The following is a 19917-nucleotide window of genomic DNA, read 5'->3' as shown; positions in this document are numbered from 1 at the left end:
TTAACTAGAACTAGAAAATTTGATCATATTACTCCAATTCTGGCCTCCCTTCATTGGCTTCCTGTGCATATTAGATCTGACTTTAAGGTGCTTCTGTTAACCTACAAAATCTTAAATGGGTTTGCCCCATCTTATCTTTCACATCTCCTTAAACCCTACATTCCATCGCGGGCTCTCCGCTCTCAAAATGCGGGGCTGCTTTGCTTACCTAGGATTAAGAAGAAGTCAGCAGGTGGCCGGGCCTTTTCCTATCGTGCCCCGCTGCTATGGAATAACCTCCCTACTGACGTCAGGCAATCTGAATCTGTTGATTCTTTCAAATCTAGATTAAAAACTCATCTCTTCGGCCTAACTTATGGTTGAACAGTTGGTGGTACGGTGGGCTGGTTCTCTGTCTCAATGAAGTAACCCAAGCACTCACCTGCCGACGAGATTATGAGATTATTGCTCTCACGGAGCTAATTATCAATTAGTCTTCTCCAGATAATTAATGTGGCACCTTTGTCTCTGTGTGAGTGTGTGTGAATGGTTGATGTGTGTTTGTCCGAGTGCGTGCTGTCTATTTTAGATCCAGGTCGTTGTGGTGTAGGTGGCTGTGTGGCCCGGGTCCCTGGCTGCTCTGGTGCATCCAGCTTGCCTTGGCGTCATCATCCCTCATCCGCCACCTATCTATTCCCATACATTTCATTGTTTGTTATCTGTGTTTACAACATCTATTGCACGTTTGTCCGTCCTGGGGAGGGATCCCTCCTCTGTTGCTCCCCTGAGGTTTCTTCCTATTTTTCTCCCTGTTAAAGGGGTTTTTTAGGGAGTTGTTCCTCATCCGATGTGAGGGTCTAAGGACAGAGGATGTTGTATTTGTCTGTAAAGCCCTTTGAGACAAATTTGTATTTGTGATTCTGGGCTATACAAATAAATAAAATTGAATTGAATTGAATTGAATTGAATTGCCATATTTTGTTGACCTGGGCTATTCCTTGTATGTGGATAACTGAATTAGCTGATTTGTTTGCTGACAGTTTGGGACAAGTCTGGGATTTCTGATTCGGGTCAGGGTTAGGGTTAGAAAGATGGTGTTTGAAAGATTTCTTAGCAAAATCATTTCCACTAAGTTAAATGTATACTGTAAGAGTGTCAAATAAACACTGACACTCTTACATAGCCTACATAGTAAGAGAAACATTGGTTGTATTCAAATAGAATTGTTTCAACAAGCACTGGCAACTACTCCATTCAGAAAGACCAGAGTTTGTAAAATATAATTCATATATAATTTAATGTTTTCAAGTAAACATGTGCTCTTTCCACATAGATGGCATTGCAGTGTAGTTTTGAATTATGACACAGCCCCTTTTCCAGCCCAAGTGGTACTTTGGGTGTTTGGGGAATGGTCTCTTTGAAGACATTACAACACAGGTAAAAGGCAAAAAGTTATGTGACCTAACATTAGCTAGCTAAGATCTGCAAGAAAAGTTACAACATTAAAACTAAATTTTAAAAGAAAGTCTAGGAAGGTTATATTCAGTGGTGAGTTTTGAGAATTGAAGAAAATTATGTGACATGCATTTGGTACTAATATAGATCCATCAGAGCGTCTGGACTACATTCAAACCATGGACAGTGGAAAGCCAGGAAAGGAAGAAAATGTAGATCTTTGGGAAGTTTGGGAAAACATAGCAGAAAAATCAGCGCAGTCTAGCACCAGTTAAGTTCATGTGTGGTGAATTTGCTTATAAATCAAAGCGAACTACAAGTCTGTGGAAATTCATTTTCTTTCCAAATCTGGATGGCTCCTCTCCATTCCAGAGAACCCTCATTGGATTGTGCAACTTGAAGCATCCCTAAACCCGTCCTGGATGACCTTATGTTGGAGGAGATTAAAAAAAAAAACAAAAACAAAAACAAACAAATGTCCTGCTCTAGCAAATAGAGCAAAGCATCCCACGCATGGAAGCTTCCTTATCCTCAGCTGTCAAATGTCAGCGAGACAGATTGAGGCGTTGTTCCTGACATTGTTGCAACACCTTGATACCCTGAATTCTGAGAAATGTCGTCTTAATTTTGACAAAGGGCTTCATGTAGCGCCTACGTAATTTTGAACATTTTCACATGCATTATAGCAGTCAAGAAAACCTAAAATTAATTTATGGTACAGATGAGGATTTTGTCTGCTTTAGTTACAATGGTCCATCTTCAACATGAGCATGAAGGAAAGGCCTACCTCCGCACTGAATAACTCAAAGTAAGTGTTGTAGCCCCAGTCTGCCCCGTCACCCCAATTGTGACTCCATCTCTCCCTGTTGTTGTGTATTCACAGCCGTTATTAGCTCACCCTGACACCAGAGTTATTCAAGTTCACTCAAGAATAAACATAGAAACTATTGGCTGCCACACACACACCCATGCACATTCCAATCTGATTCCTTGTGGTAAACATATTCAACGTAAGGATGATTATGACTGGCACTGTCATGCAAAAGGTGTTTTTCAACATAACTCATTCCTTAAGAAACTGTTGGGTGTGTCTAAGATCATGTACACTGTAAATAAACAGCATGCAAATTACAAGCCTCTGGCAAGTATTTCACAACATATGACTGATTGTAAAATGGTTTACCTTCTTCCAGTAAGACTCAACTTGGAGTTGAGCAGAGAGGGTTTGATCCAACAAGCAAAACAAGTTTGCCATATTTTGTTGACCCGGGCTATTCCTTGTACGTGAATAACTGAGTTAGCTGATTTGTTTGCGCACAGTTTGGGACAAGTCTGGGATTTTTGATACCTCAAAGCAAGTTTAAGATCTAGGGCTCTAGTTTCCCGGCGCAGCGCGGGTTGGCGTAGTGAGGCGAACCCCGCGCAGAGCTAGTTTCGACCGGCGAAGCGGGAGAGGCGGACAGTGTCCAAGTTTCGCAGGCGGAGGTTCGCCGAGATGGGAGTGGCGGCGCAGCGGGGGGAGGTGCCGACAGATTCGGCTTGGCGCAGTGACAGTTTCGTGGCAAAAGGCTTCGCCGAGGTGCGCCAAAAGCTCGCCGTCTGAAACCACGTCTACTTTCAGCGCAAGGCGGAGCGGAGCCGGCGCAGTGGAAGTTTGGCTGGCTGGCGCACATCACCAAAACCTCACAATCAGCACAAACGGTGCCAATCTCCTTTGATCTGACATCAGCTGTGACGGGACAGTTGATATGGAGATATATGTATGTGCTGATTGTGATCGTAGCATTGAATAGTGTTTTTTTCGGTATTTATTGCATTGTTCATGTGTCTAACATTCCGGAAGCCTGCCTGTGAGGTTTTGGTGACGTGTCCGCACTGCTCGCCGGTCTCCGCTCCGCGCCTGGCTCCTGAGCTCCGCTCCGCCCGCGGCAATAGACCTCCATGTCAGCTGTGTAAACTTTCATTACGCCTTCACGCAGCGCATTTTAAAGGCAAGGACAGGGGCTCATTTGATTGGTTACATGTGAATCGGCTGTGTCAAACCCACTCCATGCCTTCTCTCCTCCCCTCCGCCGGTAGGAGGGACGGCGGAGTACTTGCGCCACCGAGAACGGCGTGCCTAACTTGGAAAATCCGCCTGGCCACACCCAGTTGGCGAAGCGCATCTGCGCTACGCCCCCGCCTCGCCTGGTCTGCGAAACTAGAGCCCCTAGACTCACTTGTCACTGCAGCAACAGCTGCTTAAAGTCAAACCTGCATATTCTTAAGTTTACACAAAGTTAGCTGGATTATCACCATGATTTCTTGAGCTTCTTCATTCAAGGACTAGTGCTGCAAAATTCCTGGAATTTTAAAAGTTGGAAAATTTCCAGGAAATTAACGGGAATTAACAGGAATAATTGGGAATTTTTGGGAATTTATATTCACTACATTCACCGAGTCATATACATGTATACATAATAAACATTTTGGTTTGTTATAAGCAGATATGCATGCAAACATGTTACATAATAATTAATATCCAGAGAATTTCCGGGAATTTTCCCTAGCTGAGTCAAACTGTTGTGAATATTGGCATAACCAGTGTGTGAAATAAGGGGGAGCAAAGGGGAGCACAGCTCCCGTGGTGGTGACATGAACTCCCCTGGCTGGAAACATTGTGAAATTTTGGGGGAACGATGCCTGCTCGGTGCTGGCTAGCACCGCACGGTGTGCGTGGCCACTCGGTCAGGTCTGCCAGATCTGGTTGATTATTATTATCAGTTGATTATTGACTGTGCAATGCCACGATTCACAGTTAATTGCGCTGTGTGCATTAAACAATTTTGCAGAAACAGGAGGACGGCATGATTTACGTTGTATCCACGTTTGCATGCTGCATGCATGACCGTGCATGTGCTCGTGCATGAGCGCCCGCCCCTCCAACTGCGCCAGAGTAATTTTAAGTTGATTTAATTAAACAGTCAAACGTTACTTTGGTGGTCCGTGGATTCATTTTATCATGTGGATTGAAGTTTGCGTAGCCCACATAAATGCTCGGGAAATCTGTTGCTCAAATGAAATTAACCTGATCCATTGGGGCGTTTTATGTAAATATCCTACATTAAGATATTAATGGTATCACCCGTGTGCAACGAATTTTCTCTTCATAATTATCCTATGTCTGTTCTGTTGTAGGATATTAATGCAACGACCAGCAGTTATACAGCGTTAGTAAGACGTGTAGGCTATTAATTCAGGCATAGGACTGTGTGCAGTACTATTGTTAAGGTGTGCACATGAAGTGGTTCAAACTACCCATTAAAATGCATAGAAATGCAGGAAATTGAATCGTGATGCTGATGTGATGATCGTTTGTCTCAGTGGAAGTGCTGCAGCCTAGTGGAGTATAAGCTACTGATTGATGATGATCAAATCTGCTCGAAATTATTTGCATATGTGAATCATGGTGCACAATTGAATTTGCATTGAATCATGCAACATATTGGTTTCCACCAAAATGCAAAGTTGACTGTTTATATTTAAGTTTTATATTTAAGTTTTATTTCACACACTTGGGTATGGGAATGATGATTTTACAGTATGCTGGCATTGTAGCTTTTGGGTTAGAGGTGAGTCCTGAGTTCAGGAGATTAGGGTTTCCATTTCCAAAATGGTGATTTTGATGTTGACATTCATTTTATTGATTATTGTTTATTTTTGCCCCATTCACCTTAAGTTAACAACAACAAAAATGAAAATTTCCAAAATTCCCAAGCTTAAATTTCCATGGAAACTTTTTAAAAACCTCATTCAAATTCCCAAAATTCCCGAGACGAATTTTCCTGGGAATTTTCGGAAAAATAGGAAATAAAGTGACAGCAAAAATCTCCTGAAAATTTCCAATATTCCAGAGCAAAAAGTCCCACTGGAATTTTCGGAAACTTTCCTGGAAATTTACCGGAAACTTTCCACCCCTTTGCAACACTATTATGGACACATTTCCAGATATGGCCACTCCGACCTCAGAGAAGAACTCCAATGGTGTTTGAAAGATTTCTTAGCAAAATAATTTCCACTACAAGTTAAATGTAAACTGTAAGTAATCACTTTGCAGACATGCCCGCCTTATGCCAATTCCATACAGTTTGGGCCACAAACCATGCAGTCTTAATGTGCTCTTTTGGCCTGTTGTAACATGGTGTATTTGTGCAGACTGGGGCCTAAACAGTCTTGGAGTTGCATCAATTGGCTTTGAGTGGAAAGCTGAGACTCTTGTGGATTCAGTGAGCCACAATTGATTAATTTGTTTCAAGGTTTCAAGGTTTATTTGGATCCTCATTAGCATGTAAACATAGCTATTCTTCCTGGGATCCTCATTCGTCACTCAAAATCATATTATTACACATACAACATAGAACATCACATCACATATGACGCAACACAGTTTAAAAGGAAAAATAGAATACAATAAATAGACAAACATCCAGACCACAAAACAGGACAACTGTTCAACAAAATATAGACAAGCTCCAAAAATTGAGTTTCTCTGAAATTACATACAGGCATAATTGCCAGTACTCTAGAACAGATCACCAAAGATATCATACCTCCATTGGGTAAAGTGACACAAATCTCAAACATGTAGCTCATATTTTAATGCATCAGAATATATAATATATATACACTTCAATCTCAGTCAAACACACACATACCCAACTGGCATGAAGGCCTACACAAGCACTAACCCAGAGAAAATGAACATAATTAGAATTTATGCATCATTCTTTGACAGAAGGTATTGTTTTAGTAAGAATTTAAACCTATTTTTGCTATTTTCTTGTTTTATGTGATTAGGTAATGCATTCCATTCACTAATTGCTCTGTATATTACTGTCCTTTTTATTGCATTCGTTCTTGCTCTGGATAGTGTGAAATTTCCTTGTGTTGCTAGCCTGGCTGTATGGCTGTGTCTCTGAGATCAAGGACAAGTTATTATACAGTATAGTTGGAGTCTTTGTATCTAGGATGTTTCTGAAAAATGTTATTAAAGAAAACAAAAGTTTGTTTTTTATTGTTAACCAACTGAGTACATCGTGCATTGCAATCACATTTGTTCTAACATCACAATTTAACACAACTCGGGCAGCTCTATTCTGTACTATTTGTAGTTTCTTGGTCTTCTCTTTAGTTGTATTTGACCATACTACAGGACAATAATCAGTTTTTGACAGTGTTAATGCTTGCATTACCTGCTTTTGTGAGGTGTTGGTTAAGAATTTTGCACACCTTTTAACAACAGAAATATCGGATCCCATCTTTGCTGCAGTTTTATTGATTTGATTTGACCATGACAGACTGTCATCCAATATGACTCCTAAGAGTTTTGTCTCCTTAACCTGGTTCACGGGTACATTATTAATAAGAATATTTAACACTGGTTCAGAATTAAGAGCATAATTAGAGCCAAAAACTATGGAATTTGAAACATTCAAGACCAGTCTATTTATCTTTATCTATTCAGCCACCGCATGTAATTCTGAGCTTAAAACTGTATTTAACCCTCCTATTATGTTTGGGGTCAATTTGACCCCATTCAGTTTTTAACGTCTCTAAATAAATGCTTAACATCATTTTTTTTGCTTCATATTTTATGACTTTTCCTAATTTAATGGATACTACCGGGTAAACATGAAATTCACACAATGATATGTTTTCAGTGTCCTGTACGCATTTTGTACGCATCGGTGGTGTTTGGGGTCAATATGACCCCAGGCTGTTTTAGCTGTATAAAACACGTTTTACACAATTTTTTTTGGTTGTTTTGGATGAAAATGAGGTCACTGTAACATGCAATTTGATAATCTTCAAAAAACTTCCCTCTGCTTTAGGGCCCTAAGCTAACATAACCATACCTGAAGTAGTATGGGAACCACTCATATGGGGGATATGGGGGGAGATATTGGGGAGGGGAAAACATAATACCTACAAGAACTTCGATATTTCCCATGCTGTGAGGGTGGGGAAATATGGTTCCTACAAGGACATTGATAGTTCCCACTACATGGGGGAGGAGCAAACATATAGAAGCTTGCACAGCAGCCTTCTAGATCATTTCTCTTGTTGCTCTGTGTACTCTCACTTTATGCTCTCTCTCTTAGCTGAATATGAACGCGAAGCAAAGGTTTTCTGCCAGTGAGGTTTTGTCACAGCTCTTTGACAGTGAAAGTGACACAGAGGAGAATGTGTCTGAGACAGAGGATCATGTTGAGGAGGACCCTGGTTATGAGGCATCCTCTGATGAGAATGAAACCCTCAGTTCTGACCCTCCTGTTGTCTCTCAACCACCAGCAGACACGTTACCTTCCAAAAATGGAGAGGTGTCATGGTCCCTCTCCCCACATGAACAACAGGGTAGACTCAGTGCTGCTAATGTCATCAAAATGGTTCCAGGCCCCAGCAGATACGCTGTCAGCCATGTTCAAGACATAAAATCAGCATTTGAGCTCTTTGTAACACCATCAGGTGGGGATATACTTGTGATGACAAACTTAGAGGGGAGGTTTGTGTATGGGGACAGCTGGAAAGACTTGGATGTGACCCATTTGCAGGTCTACATTGGGTTACTCACTCAGAAGTTGTGTTTCTTTTTCCTGTGGTCAAATTGACCCCGAACATAAGACATGTTACTATCCTTGATAATAGAAATTGTTTTTCTTTCCAAATATTATAGATAACAAAAATCTGTTCTTAGAAATAATATAAAACCATTAAAACACCAAAAATATATTTATTTCCAATTTTAGGTCAATCAGTGAGATTTTATGGTGATTTGCATATTTTTCCATAGTCGCGTAATAGGAAAACTGGATGTATAGGTGGGGGTGGGGGGGGAGTTATGTTTTATTTAAAGGACTATTTAGGTAGTCAACAAAGAAACCTAAAGTACCTGACACAAAAATTTGGGTAACAATTTTAATTATAATAATTTTGTTGAGGTTTAAACTGCTGGGGTCAAATTGACCCCAAACATAAGGGATGTTAGTCAAATTTGAACATAACAGGAGGGTTAACTCCACTACTGTGTTTGCTGCCACATATACAGTAGAATCATCTGTGTACATAGCAATGTTAGATTGTTGTACAACAAGAGGTAGATTGTTTGTGAAGATGGTGTACTGTAATGGTCCAAGGCAGCTTCCTTGTGGTACTCCACAGTTCACGGTCTTAAACTCAGAATAGCTTCCATTAAAGAAAACAGTTTGTGACCTATTATATTCTTTAAGTAGCTTTCCATCCACAATAAAGCTGATACAGAGAAGCCATGACAATACAATTTTTCAAGTAGAATGTTGTGTTCTATAATATCAAATGCCACTGTAAAATCCAGCATGACAGCACCTACCAATTGCTTTTCCTCAATTGCCTTGAGCCAGTCATCTGTCATTTGAGTCAGAGCTGTAGGTCGACTATTTGAGCCCGAGAAAGGCAGTTTACCATTTTTGGGCAAAGGTACTATTTTGGCAATCTTCCACTTTGCAGGACAAATGCCTTCCTTAAAGCTCAAATGAATAATGTGACTGATAGCAGGGGCTATAACATCTGGAACCATCTGAAGAAGCTTACTTTCCACTCCATCAATGCCTGCAGGTTTGTCTTTACAAGTGGAGATTAATTTTGCAACATAACTCACACTTACATTATCAAAATTAAATCTACAGTTTTTGTCCCTCAAAATTTCATGTTTTATTCATAAGAATGTTTGTTATCAAGCCCTGGCATTTTCATTGTCAGATTATTATTTTTTTCAATAAAATGATTTTGAATATGGTTGGCTATGTCTATCGGCTTAGTCAGGAAAAGTCCTTCTTTTTCTAAATAAAATGGATTAACTTTTGTTCTACGACCCATCTAAATGTGTTTCGGAGACTGCTAGAATGTACACATTGTCTGCTAGTATTTCTGATATTTCTGTGATCTTATGTCTAATGCTACATATGTTAATGTGTTCCATCTTTAGTCCCTTTCTAGGTAAACTAGAGTACTTAAGCATTGTTTGAATAGAAATTACTGGATAATTTCCCTGAACTCAGCATAGGAGCTACACAAACACATGAACAACATAAACACATAAACACAAAAATATACACATTCATTTGTGATGATGTTAGCCCCCATAGTAGCCATTTCATTGTAGTGAAACTTGATGTCACTGTACAAAATAACCTATTGTGACTTTTAGGATAATTACAGCCTCATGAAACTTTACAATTACAAACCAGAGAGATAGGGCGTTCAGAAGATGTTTTCCTCGGTATATTGACAATTAGGGCGAGTTTCTCAGTAATTTCCAGGACAGAATGCAATCACCAAAAAATGTAATTCTACAGAAATTTCCACTTGTCAAAACGTTTTGACATGAAACGTTGTGTGAATTTTTCTGTGGTATTACTCAAGGGGCCCTATCTTGTGCCACCCGCTACCCGCTGCCACTACCCGCTACCTGTGAATTGCGCATTTAGCAGCTTCCGCTATCCCTAAACGGTATCTTGCGCCCACGCTACCCGCTATACATTATGCCGACTCCGTTATTTGCGCCTAGAGATGTGTCCGTGGGCGTGTTTCATGCGCTTTCCCTACAATTGCTATCTTGAGCACACACTTAGGGAAAGCGGATAGCGGGTGCTCAGGACCACCTCATGAAGCTATCCCGTTTGGGCTTTTACAAGAGTGCGCCCATGCGGCTTCAATGCGCACCCCGACGGAGCCTCGCCACGCACACGGTCGGATTGATACCAGGACGCCTACGGAATGGACTGAGTATATTACTTATATAGACTGTTTAGAGGAAAGACTGTTTTAACTTGGACACTTACGCCAGTGTGTCTTATTGTTTTATCATAAGCGAGCAGCTGTGCTATATTTTTATTCTTAATATTTTATTTGCCCAATCTACCTTGTCAATAAATTAGTTTACACATAGTTCCACCTCTGCCTCTTGTGTCTGTGTGGTGTGGCCCGGGGATTCTACTCAATCAGTACAACCTTGTGATACGTCCACTTGGACACATGTGGATGTGCACATACGGCTCCACCTCCCGAATTAACTCGCCTATAATATAATATATAATATATAATATATATATACAAACCCACCTTGCTTTAGCCTCAGTTGAACCCCTGAGAAAATCTACCTCCCTCTCTCCATCACGGGTTTTGGTTTGCGGATTTGGGATAGCACAGCCTGCCCTTAAAGGCAATGGCACCTGGCACACTGATTGGTTTAATTGGCCCGACGCCCAAACCACGCCTATGCATAATATAGCGGGTAGCGCTGGTGTTTTACGGATAATGGGAGGTGCGCAAGATAGCAGCTTTTGCGGGGGCATGCCTCTTACGCAATGCTAAATCCCCAAATAACGGGCTTAGGGACTCTGGCGCAAGATAGGGCCCAAGGTCTTGGTGTAGTTAATAACACATAAACAAACACTGGCTGCTCTTCTGGGTGATCTATTTCACTTTCAACACAGTGAGGGAGGGTGCAAAAAGCTGTGGTACAATGCCATGCTAACTATTCAAATCCTTAGGCAAGGTTTTAGGTCATTTTTGGGTGACTGACAAATCACTTTTGTTTAAAGAAAACCTGACTGATTTTGGCATATGGGTAGCATGGTGGTTCAGTGGTTAGCACCGTCACCTCACAGCTGACAATGTTAATTTTGTCAACTTGGCTCACTTTTTAGTGAACAAAGTTCAAGTTTAAGCTCACCTCGTCATGAATCTTTAGTGTGAACTCATCTGTAATGTAGCTGACAGTCTAAGAATCACTTTATTTAGTTAGTCTTTATGTATCACCTTTAATGTTGGCATACTTGATTACTTTGGATTGTTTCAGGTGTAAAGTAAAGTATTAAAATTGTAAAATATGTAAAATATTAGTAGAGCAAATGCTACACCTCCTTAGCAAGGGACTGGACTAAAATGATTGCGACCAAAATTATTTGAGGAGTCTTGCTAAAACGTTACACTAATAAACGAATAAAATCTGATTTAAAAGAATTCCGAACTATGGTACCTTATCGCAGTCGCCTTGTCCCTATTGTGGTCTTGTAATGTTTTTTTTTTTCTCTTTTCTCCTTTTGGAAATTTGCTTTCATTGTATTATGTCTTGTTGTTTGTGCACATTGCAACATTTTTTCTCTCTCTTCTCTTCTCCTTCTTCTTCTTCTTTTAGGGCTGGGGTGGGGGTGGGAGTGGGAACAGGGTACTATGTGTAATACTGTGACCACCTTCAAAGACCATCCTGTACATCTGTAATTATTTGCTTGGAAACCAGTAAAAAGAACTTGGAAAAAAATTCAAGAGATGATTAAGACCAAAACTAAAATCCAAAGACACATCACAATGAACACCGGTGTGAATCCCAGCCCTGGTCCTTTCTGTGTGAAATTTGCATGTTCCTTCCATGTTTGCACTGGTTTCCTGTGGAAGCTCTGGTTCACTTTGTGATGGACTGCCAACCTCTGTTGGGTGTTTCCCTGCCTTCTGCACAATGCATGTTGGGAGAGGTGGCAGCCCTCTGAGACCCTCATTAGGAATAAGCAGATATGGAAAATCAATTAATTAATTTCCAATTGTACCAAGCAGCATTATGGTGCCAATAACTGTACAGAGAGTTTTGAACTCAGTATTGAGAAATGCTTTTGACTAACAGTAAAATCTAAAAGCCGGACTTCCCAGCATGGTAGGTGCTAGTTTTATAATGGAGAGATGAGTTCAAACTGGCTACAGTCAAATAGATACAGTCACCTTTTGACTGCCTGAGTGGGGCAGTCAAAAGGTGTAACAATGATATCTCAGATGACACTCATCTGTCAAAGCCAGATGAGTCTGAAAGCAATGCCATAATTAAAAGTGAGTAGTGAAAACGGATGTTTTCAAGACAGGTGGGAGGTTGAGTACAGCAGGTTGGTGTAGCAATCGTAACTGGCAGTGCTGTTGATTTGCTTGAGGCCACTGATTGGATCCTGCCTGAGTTGTTCCACCTGTTTGGTGACTTTGAGGTCTGGATTGTGCCATTGTCCAATACTTTTCTCCAGGACAGTTGGTATTGGGTTATCGTTGATGCAGAACCTTTCATCAGTGAGTCGGCCTTTGACAGTGGAAATGTTGTTGGATTTCCTGGATTTGACCTCCATTTGTGCTCATTTCCCTGGAGTTTGTCTAGCAAGTGTTTGGTGCAGGCTTTTGTTGTTGTTATTGTGGTCATGTCATCAATGTACACACTGATTTAGATGAAGAGGCTTCTCATTCTTCAGGCATTTGCCTTCAGCCACCTATGGTGATGATGAGCTCCGCTGCCATGGCAAATGCCAGGAAGAACTGGTAAAGCCTGTCTTTATGCGTGTCTCAGCATGCTGCCAGGGGATGGTTGTCCTGTGCTGTGATGCAGAACTGTAGATCCTGGAAGTAAGCTTTCCCAGCTTTGTGATACCCTCTGGGACCTGGAGGAAGCTGAAAGCTGTCCACAGACAACTTTTTGGGCTATTTTGGGCTCTTGCCAGTGCTTTTTGGGTCAGTGCCCAAAAAACATTGGCAAGATCCAAAATCACATGCAGGTGCTCTTGGCAGTTTGTATCATATATATGCAGGGAAACAATGTATCCCTGCGTTCTGCACTGATGTGTCACTAAAGTTGTTGCTTTGCAAAAATGCTGAAAGTCTTTGGGCCACAACACCACAGAAATTTTTTCCTTCCCCATTCGCTCATTCCATGTAAGGAGCCTTGCGTCCATCTGATACACAGGTTGATTGGTGGCGAGTCATCCAGAATGGTGACTGCCTGTGGTTGTCGGTCTTCCTTGGGTGTTTCTCCAGGTCCCTAACAGGTGCTTTAAGGATCCTGCTCTTCTCCTCGACAAAGAGGGTTTTGACGAACTTGTAAGGGTCGCTGTAAAAGCCTGTTTCTTGCCTGTCCTTTCCTGTTATTGTTGCTTTCCCAGGCAGTGCCTTGAATCCTTTCCTTTTAACCTCTGTGGTGTTCTTCCACGGTTTTCTCAGCTGTCTACTGTCCTTCACCAAACTTTTAAATTCCTGCTGTCTCCTGGGCTTGGGCTGGGCTGATTGTTCCCTCTGTGTCCTCTTTTCTTTACCTTCACTCCAAATCTTGCTCGGTAGCTGTAAGTGGTGTGTCCCATCCTCTCCAATTTTCTTTCTACACATCCCCTCAGTCCTTCTAGAAGATGGAGAAGTCTGTGTTGATGGTCTCCTACTCTTGCTTCCAGCAGGATTTAGGCCACAAGATTCGAGGCCTTGTCCTGCCATCTTCCTCTCTACCTCATGTATGTTGGACTCATGTATGTTGCTTGGTTTAGCTTCACTTGGGGTGCTGGACTGTGGTTGTTTTTCTGCCACTCAACTGATTTGATCTACCTCTTAAAAAGTAATGGTCAAAGTGAGGCCCCTCTCCGAGCTCCCTCAGTCTCTTTTTCCTGCCCTGGTGGATCTTGAGACCCTTCTTTGATTTTATCTTTGTCCAGAGACAGATGCAGCTTTGTAGATTGTGTCCTGCTGGCACTGCCCTGCATCCATTGTTATGCTGGTCTTCTGGTTTGTTGTTTCCATTCCTGTGTCTGTTACCATGTGGTCTGTCAGTGAGTCATCTTGCGGCCCTTCTCTCGCAGCCTCAAAGGGTATACTTCATCTTGAAGCTTTGCAAATTGTACTTTTGGGGTTAGGTTACTGTTTTATTTTAGCTGTGACTATCCAATTTTTGAATCCCTATCAGGGTATTGATACAATGCTCACCAGGTTCACCGGGAGCTCTCCTGTGGATCTTCCATTTTTCACCCCTTCATTCATGCACATGGAGCTCCTGGTGAACCTAAGTGGCTTATATTGGACTCAAGAACATATATAAACAAATGTTTCACAAAAGTTGCATATCACATTTGCAATCACATCCTGTGATGTAGATATAATGCAGATGTGTTTTCTAATTTTCCTAATGAAGCAATTCTGCACCATTTAAGTCTTAAAATACTCATAAAGCTAATCACTGAGAAATGGTATAATTAGCTTATGGTTTTATGACTAATATTTAGGTGAGGTGGCAGTGTCTAACGTTCTTCGTAGCATGGTACTGCAGATCATTAGGCAAAATTGTAAACCACTGCACACTGATCAGGATTTGTACTGTCTTGATGTTTTCTGACCCTGCAGCAGGAGAGAAGACAAACTGAGGATCCCCAGTGGCTGGCTGTGTCACCTGGCCCCAGAAATCATCCAACAGCTCTCTCCTGAAACAGAGGAGGACAAACTTCCCTTCTCCAAACAGTCAGATGTCTTTGCTTTCGGGTGAGTTTCCTCTCTTTGATGCCCTCCTGATATTTCCTTAATTCTACAGTGGTAATTCTAGGAAAGCTTTTACATTTCCTGTTCTAAACATGCAGTATCAGGTTGTCAGGAAGTAGCACAATATATATGTAGGGCAGCAGCAACTAGTTTTGTAATCTATAGATAACAAAAAACTACTACAGAAAATTCAAGCAAAAAGACGTCATGGTGCTGTCCAAACAAGAAAAGCAAACAAACAAAAGGCTAAAGCTAAAACTAAAATGCAATGACTGCTTTGCACAAAAGATGAAACCAGAAAAAAGAAACAGAAGCGCTTAATTAGAAATGACGGATCAGCCAACCAACAGACTGAGACTGACTAATGCTAGCTGTTGGTCACAGCTATGAAAAAAATAAAAACAGAAAAATTGAGAATCTTGCACGTGGACATTCAAAAGACCTCAAATGCAGCCATGAGCCAAATCATTGACACATGAAACACAACGACAACGGCTATGACAACAGATGCACATACAGAGAGCAATGTCCTTACAATTCAGCCAAACTGTCAAAGAGTAATGATCCTTGGCTTTCTTTGCATCTCTTTTGTCATACAGTATCTCTGTGATATTCAACAGATTTTGACCCAAATGATCTTCCTGGCGATATAAATTATAAGGCACATATTGCTTTTTTAGCGTCAGTCAGGTTCCCAAAGCCCAATTTTTCCTCCCCTTCCTCTTCTAAATTCACATTTTAAATCTGTCCTAACTTGATTAAAAATGCTCAAGGCCCATGTTCTTCCTTTACTGCCATTACTGATTCATTTGCGGGGGTGGACCCTGCTCTGTTGACTCCTAACACAATTGCATTTTCAGATGGTCCCCCATATGGAGGTTTCATCACTATGTCATTCTAAAGGGATGAGTGCAGCGTTGGCGCACAATGTCCAGCTGCTCTGCTAGCCCTTGGGTTACCTAGAGGTGACACCCATGGCTGTTTTACATATTCATCAACAATTGTCCCTTTTTTGTCTTATTCCTGGTTAAAGGCTATTTTTACACTCTCAATCTTGATGCACAGAGCAGTGCAAAAGTGACTTGCTCATATTCCATGATGAGGTGTGATGACGCCGCTGTTTAAAGATGTTGTATGTTTTTAATATCAGCAATGAAAAATCAGGTGAGGTTTTGTGTTTGTTTAGGCCACTTTTCTCATTTACAACTTAGTAGTTAAAATGGAAAATTCTTTTGCAAGATGCAGTGGCACAGGTTTTTTTTTTTTTTTTTTTTTTTTTTTTTTTTTTACTTTTCCACATCATTCCTATCGCTCCAAACCTTCCAAGACGGCCAGGAATAAACAAAATACACATACAAATGAAACTAGATATCTTCACATGATCTCATTTTTTGATATCCTTTATTTGATATACAAAAAGAAAAAATGGAAATACAATGTACAGTGATACCGCAAATCCTTGTGACATGCTTATCTATCAGACAATATACGAAAAGCTTTACAAAAAAGAATGCCAATAGAGAGAAATGCAAACAGCTGGGTAAACAAGGGCAAAAAAAGAAAAGAAAAAATGCAGGCTCTCCACCACTGTTGCCGTGCTGGCTTGGTGCATGTCAAGGGAATGCAAGTAGTGGCAGACTGGAGTTTGAACATTTGACTTGAGGGTGGCACTAGACGAAATGCAAATGCACCAAAATTAAAAGGGTTCATCCTCTGGAGAGCGTGAATGTGCTCACCAAATGTCATGGCAGTCTGCCAGACACATTGTGAGATATCAAATTTGACATTTTGGCTTGATGGTGGCACTAGAGGAAAGGTGATAGAGATATCAAAATTGATAGGATTCATTCTCTGGGAAGCACACGCTATCATATGGGTGCATTCAGTAAATTACTTAGCCGTCCATCCATCACATTTGAAGCTATGATGTGTACAAGTCAAATGTTTTGCCTGAGGGTGACATCAAAGAAAAGGTCATAGGGTCACTACAATTAAGAGGAATCTTCCTTTGGCGAATGTGAACGCACTTACCAAACATAATTCCTATCCATAAATTGCATTTTATGATATATTGTGTGTGTGCAAAATTAACAATTTCATCTGAGGGTGGCAGAAGAGGAAAGGTCATGAGGTCACCAAACATGACAGGGTGCATCCTCAGGGGAGCATGACTGTGTTCACCAATTCACTGCAATCAGAATGATAAATTTCAAGAGATGTTGCCTTGAGGTAAAGTGTTGAACGGGTGGACGAATGGACAGAACAAATACATTGAATTTGATAGCACAGAGTGGGACTAAAGCTAACATCTTGCATGATAAAATTAGCACTGAGCACTGACTGGGATGTTAACCCAAGCTTGGTGGGTTTGGTATTATTGTCCTGACCAGACAAATTGAAGGCACTGACCGGCTCTGACTCCTCTTTCTTCTCAGCACCATCTGGTATGAGTTGCATGCACGTGAGTGGCCTTACAAGAGTCAGCCAGCAGAGGTGATCATATGGCAGATTGGCAGCGGGATGAAGCCCAACCTCACCCAGACTGGCATGGGCAAGGAGATATCAGTAAGGGTTTTGTTTGTCTCACTTCATGCTTCACTCTTCTTTTCACACTCCACTGAATTGCTATGCTGTCTTTGTCAGCCTGAGCCACATCGAATCATTGCTCACACGTTCTCTGTAAACCTTGAGAGATGGTTCTGCTTGACTAATACAAAGAGAAAGCTGGAGCTGGGCTTACAACCGTTTTGTTTTATTTTAAGACAGCTGCCTTAGAATACATTTTAACAAGTTATTAAGAAGGGTTTTACTTTACATTTCCCAATATCCTCTCAAAGCTACAATTTGTTTTGGTTTGTGTGTTTGTTTGTTTGTTTGTTTTTGCTTTGACACAGGAAGTTTATTGTCAGTCCCATCCTCAGTTTTTCAGGTTCCCACCCCAACACCCGTCACTGATCTTGATGAGCTATCCACTTTGAAACGGCATCTAGCCTAAGGCCGACTTTCCTGGCATCCATAAAAACATCAAAACAAACAATCAAATTTTCTACATGTCTTTGGTTTTGAATGAGTTTTGCCTGCCACACATTTAGATTTATTGTTCTTTTGTTTCTAACTTCTCCCATTGCTTTTGTACCCACACTTGCAGGGAACTCCAAAACTCAGAAAATAGGATATGTGCAAACATATCTAACCCAATCACTGAAAACACAATTTTAAGCATATGCAGGGAATGCAGGAGTGTACATGTAAGATTGCAGGCCAGCACAGAATGGCCATGTGCAATATATCACATTCATTTTTTATGTTAATGTGAAATTAGATGCATAACACAGTTTTTTTCCAAGTGCATCATGGCTGGTAGGGCTAACTTACCAAGTGTGATGTAAGCTAAAAAGGAGGATTTTCTTCCCTCATAGGAGCTCATAGGATGGGAAATGACTCAGAAATTACCTGCTGCCTTGTGGCTTAAAGCCTGTGTGTAACTGTCTAATTTGATTGTTTCTTTTCATGGGATACTCCCTAAATAAAAATAGTGGCAGTCTAAGCTCAATAATTAAATGCTATGCTTAAAATGTCAGGCAGTAAGCACCATTATTTTTTGAAACATCTGTAGGACTTAATTGTCTCAAATTTGTGTTTGAGTAAATTAATTTAGAGGCTTGCCTTTTCACAGCATTAATTTTAACACAGAGTTATTTGAAACTAAAAGGTTACCTTAATCTAAACAAATAACAGAACAGGAACAAACCAAGTAAGCAACTTATTTAGCTTTTCCTTAGGAAGCAAAAAAGTAAAACTAAAAAAAAAAAAAAACAACAACTTCTGAATTATTTTGATGAAATGTCAACTTTTCTGGACTGTTTTCTTAATACTTTAATTATGGAAAAATAGCTCTAGCAAAATAGCATGTAACATTTTTCTTCCTAAGAAGGTTCTGTGTGTTCATTCATGGTTCTGAAAAAAAAGTATCTCAACAGAAGAAATGCTGCAATGATAATATGAGATATATTTTCAGTTGTCAGAGTTTGTCTTTTGCACAGAAAAGTTGTAAGGTCACATTTGTAAATCATCATTCCTGCTCTGCAAAATCATTCCTACTGTGTATTTCCTGAATACAGAGACAGTTATTAGTATGGTCATTGTCACTCAGCAGCATTTCCTCTGACACATTTCACAGTGATCCCATGCAAAGTCATAAAATTTCATTTCACCTCTGTCTCTGTCTTCCGCAGGACATTCTGCTTCTCTGCTGGGCTTACAAGCAGGAGGAGAGGCCCAGCTTCTCCAAGCTGGTAGATTTACTGGAAAAGTTGCCAAAAAGGAATCGTCGCCTTTCCCACCCAGGGCACTTCTGGAAGTCAGCTGAGTATGTCAAATGAGTTAGGGACACAAACAAAAACAGCAACTATAAAAAAAGCCACCATAAGTCAAAAATAACCCACCTCCATAAGAGTGCACTGAATCCAAAAGCCAGCCCAGTGATGAAAACTGCCCGTGCTGTGTGTATTTTCATGGAATGTTGGCATGTGTGTGTCAGGATGAGTTTACTGTCCAACTCCTCAAAGCATTTGGGACTCATGTTTTCATCGGTTTGATTTTAATCATACAGGATACCTTTTGTTTATGTTGTCTGAATTGATCTGTTCTCTTCATGTGATTTAATTTATGACATTTATTTCCCGGATGTATCTTGCTTGTAATGACACTTTACTGAATGAGCTCCGGTCACGTCGTTCTGGATTGACAGAAACACATTGCTGAGAACAAATGTAGATTTCTGTTTGTTTGTTTGTTTGTTGGTCTGTTTTTCACATCTGTTCTTTTAGTTTTCAGAATGAATGTTAATTGATGTGCATCATACAATGAATATTTTCATAACATTGTCTTGCCATTCTTTATGTCTGTCAACTGTGTGGGCCATTTTGTCAGTGTTAACTCATGGTCTCTCGTGTGTGCGTGTCTGTACTGGTACATATTTGTCTCAAAAAGCTTTATTTGACTTTATCTTAATAATGTCCTCTAATATACACCGTACAATTTGAATGTGAAGAAGCCGACGTTCCCGTTTTGTTGGGATGTGTTGGCGCAGTACTTTTGGTAGGAGAATGTTCTCCAATTGGCCTGTGCTTTGAAAAATGCCTGTGAACA

The 19917-nt window shown here is 40.7% G+C and overlaps 1 protein-coding gene across 1 annotated transcript in view; it reads left to right on the top strand.

Annotated features, from left to right (window-relative positions):
* ksr2 (kinase suppressor of ras 2) overlaps positions 1-19179 on the top strand; it is a 137320-nt gene extending 118141 nt beyond the window's left edge. Inside the window, exons 18-20 of the mRNA XM_030060858.1 lie at positions 14638-14769; positions 17202-17331; positions 19002-19179. Of these exons, the coding sequence (XP_029916718.1) occupies positions 14638-14769; positions 17202-17331; positions 19002-19148 (409 nt within the window). The 3' untranslated portion in view covers positions 19149-19179. The remainder of the gene's footprint in view (positions 1-14637; positions 14770-17201; positions 17332-19001) is intronic.
* Positions 19180-19917: the final 738 nt, after the last annotated feature.

Source organism: Myripristis murdjan, chromosome 9 (genome assembly GCF_902150065.1).
Source record: "Myripristis murdjan chromosome 9, fMyrMur1.1, whole genome shotgun sequence".
Taxonomy (NCBI): Eukaryota; Metazoa; Chordata; class Actinopteri; order Holocentriformes; family Holocentridae; genus Myripristis; species Myripristis murdjan.
Note: the sequence above shows the minus strand (reverse complement) of the source record. Positions and strands in the feature narration are given on the sequence as shown.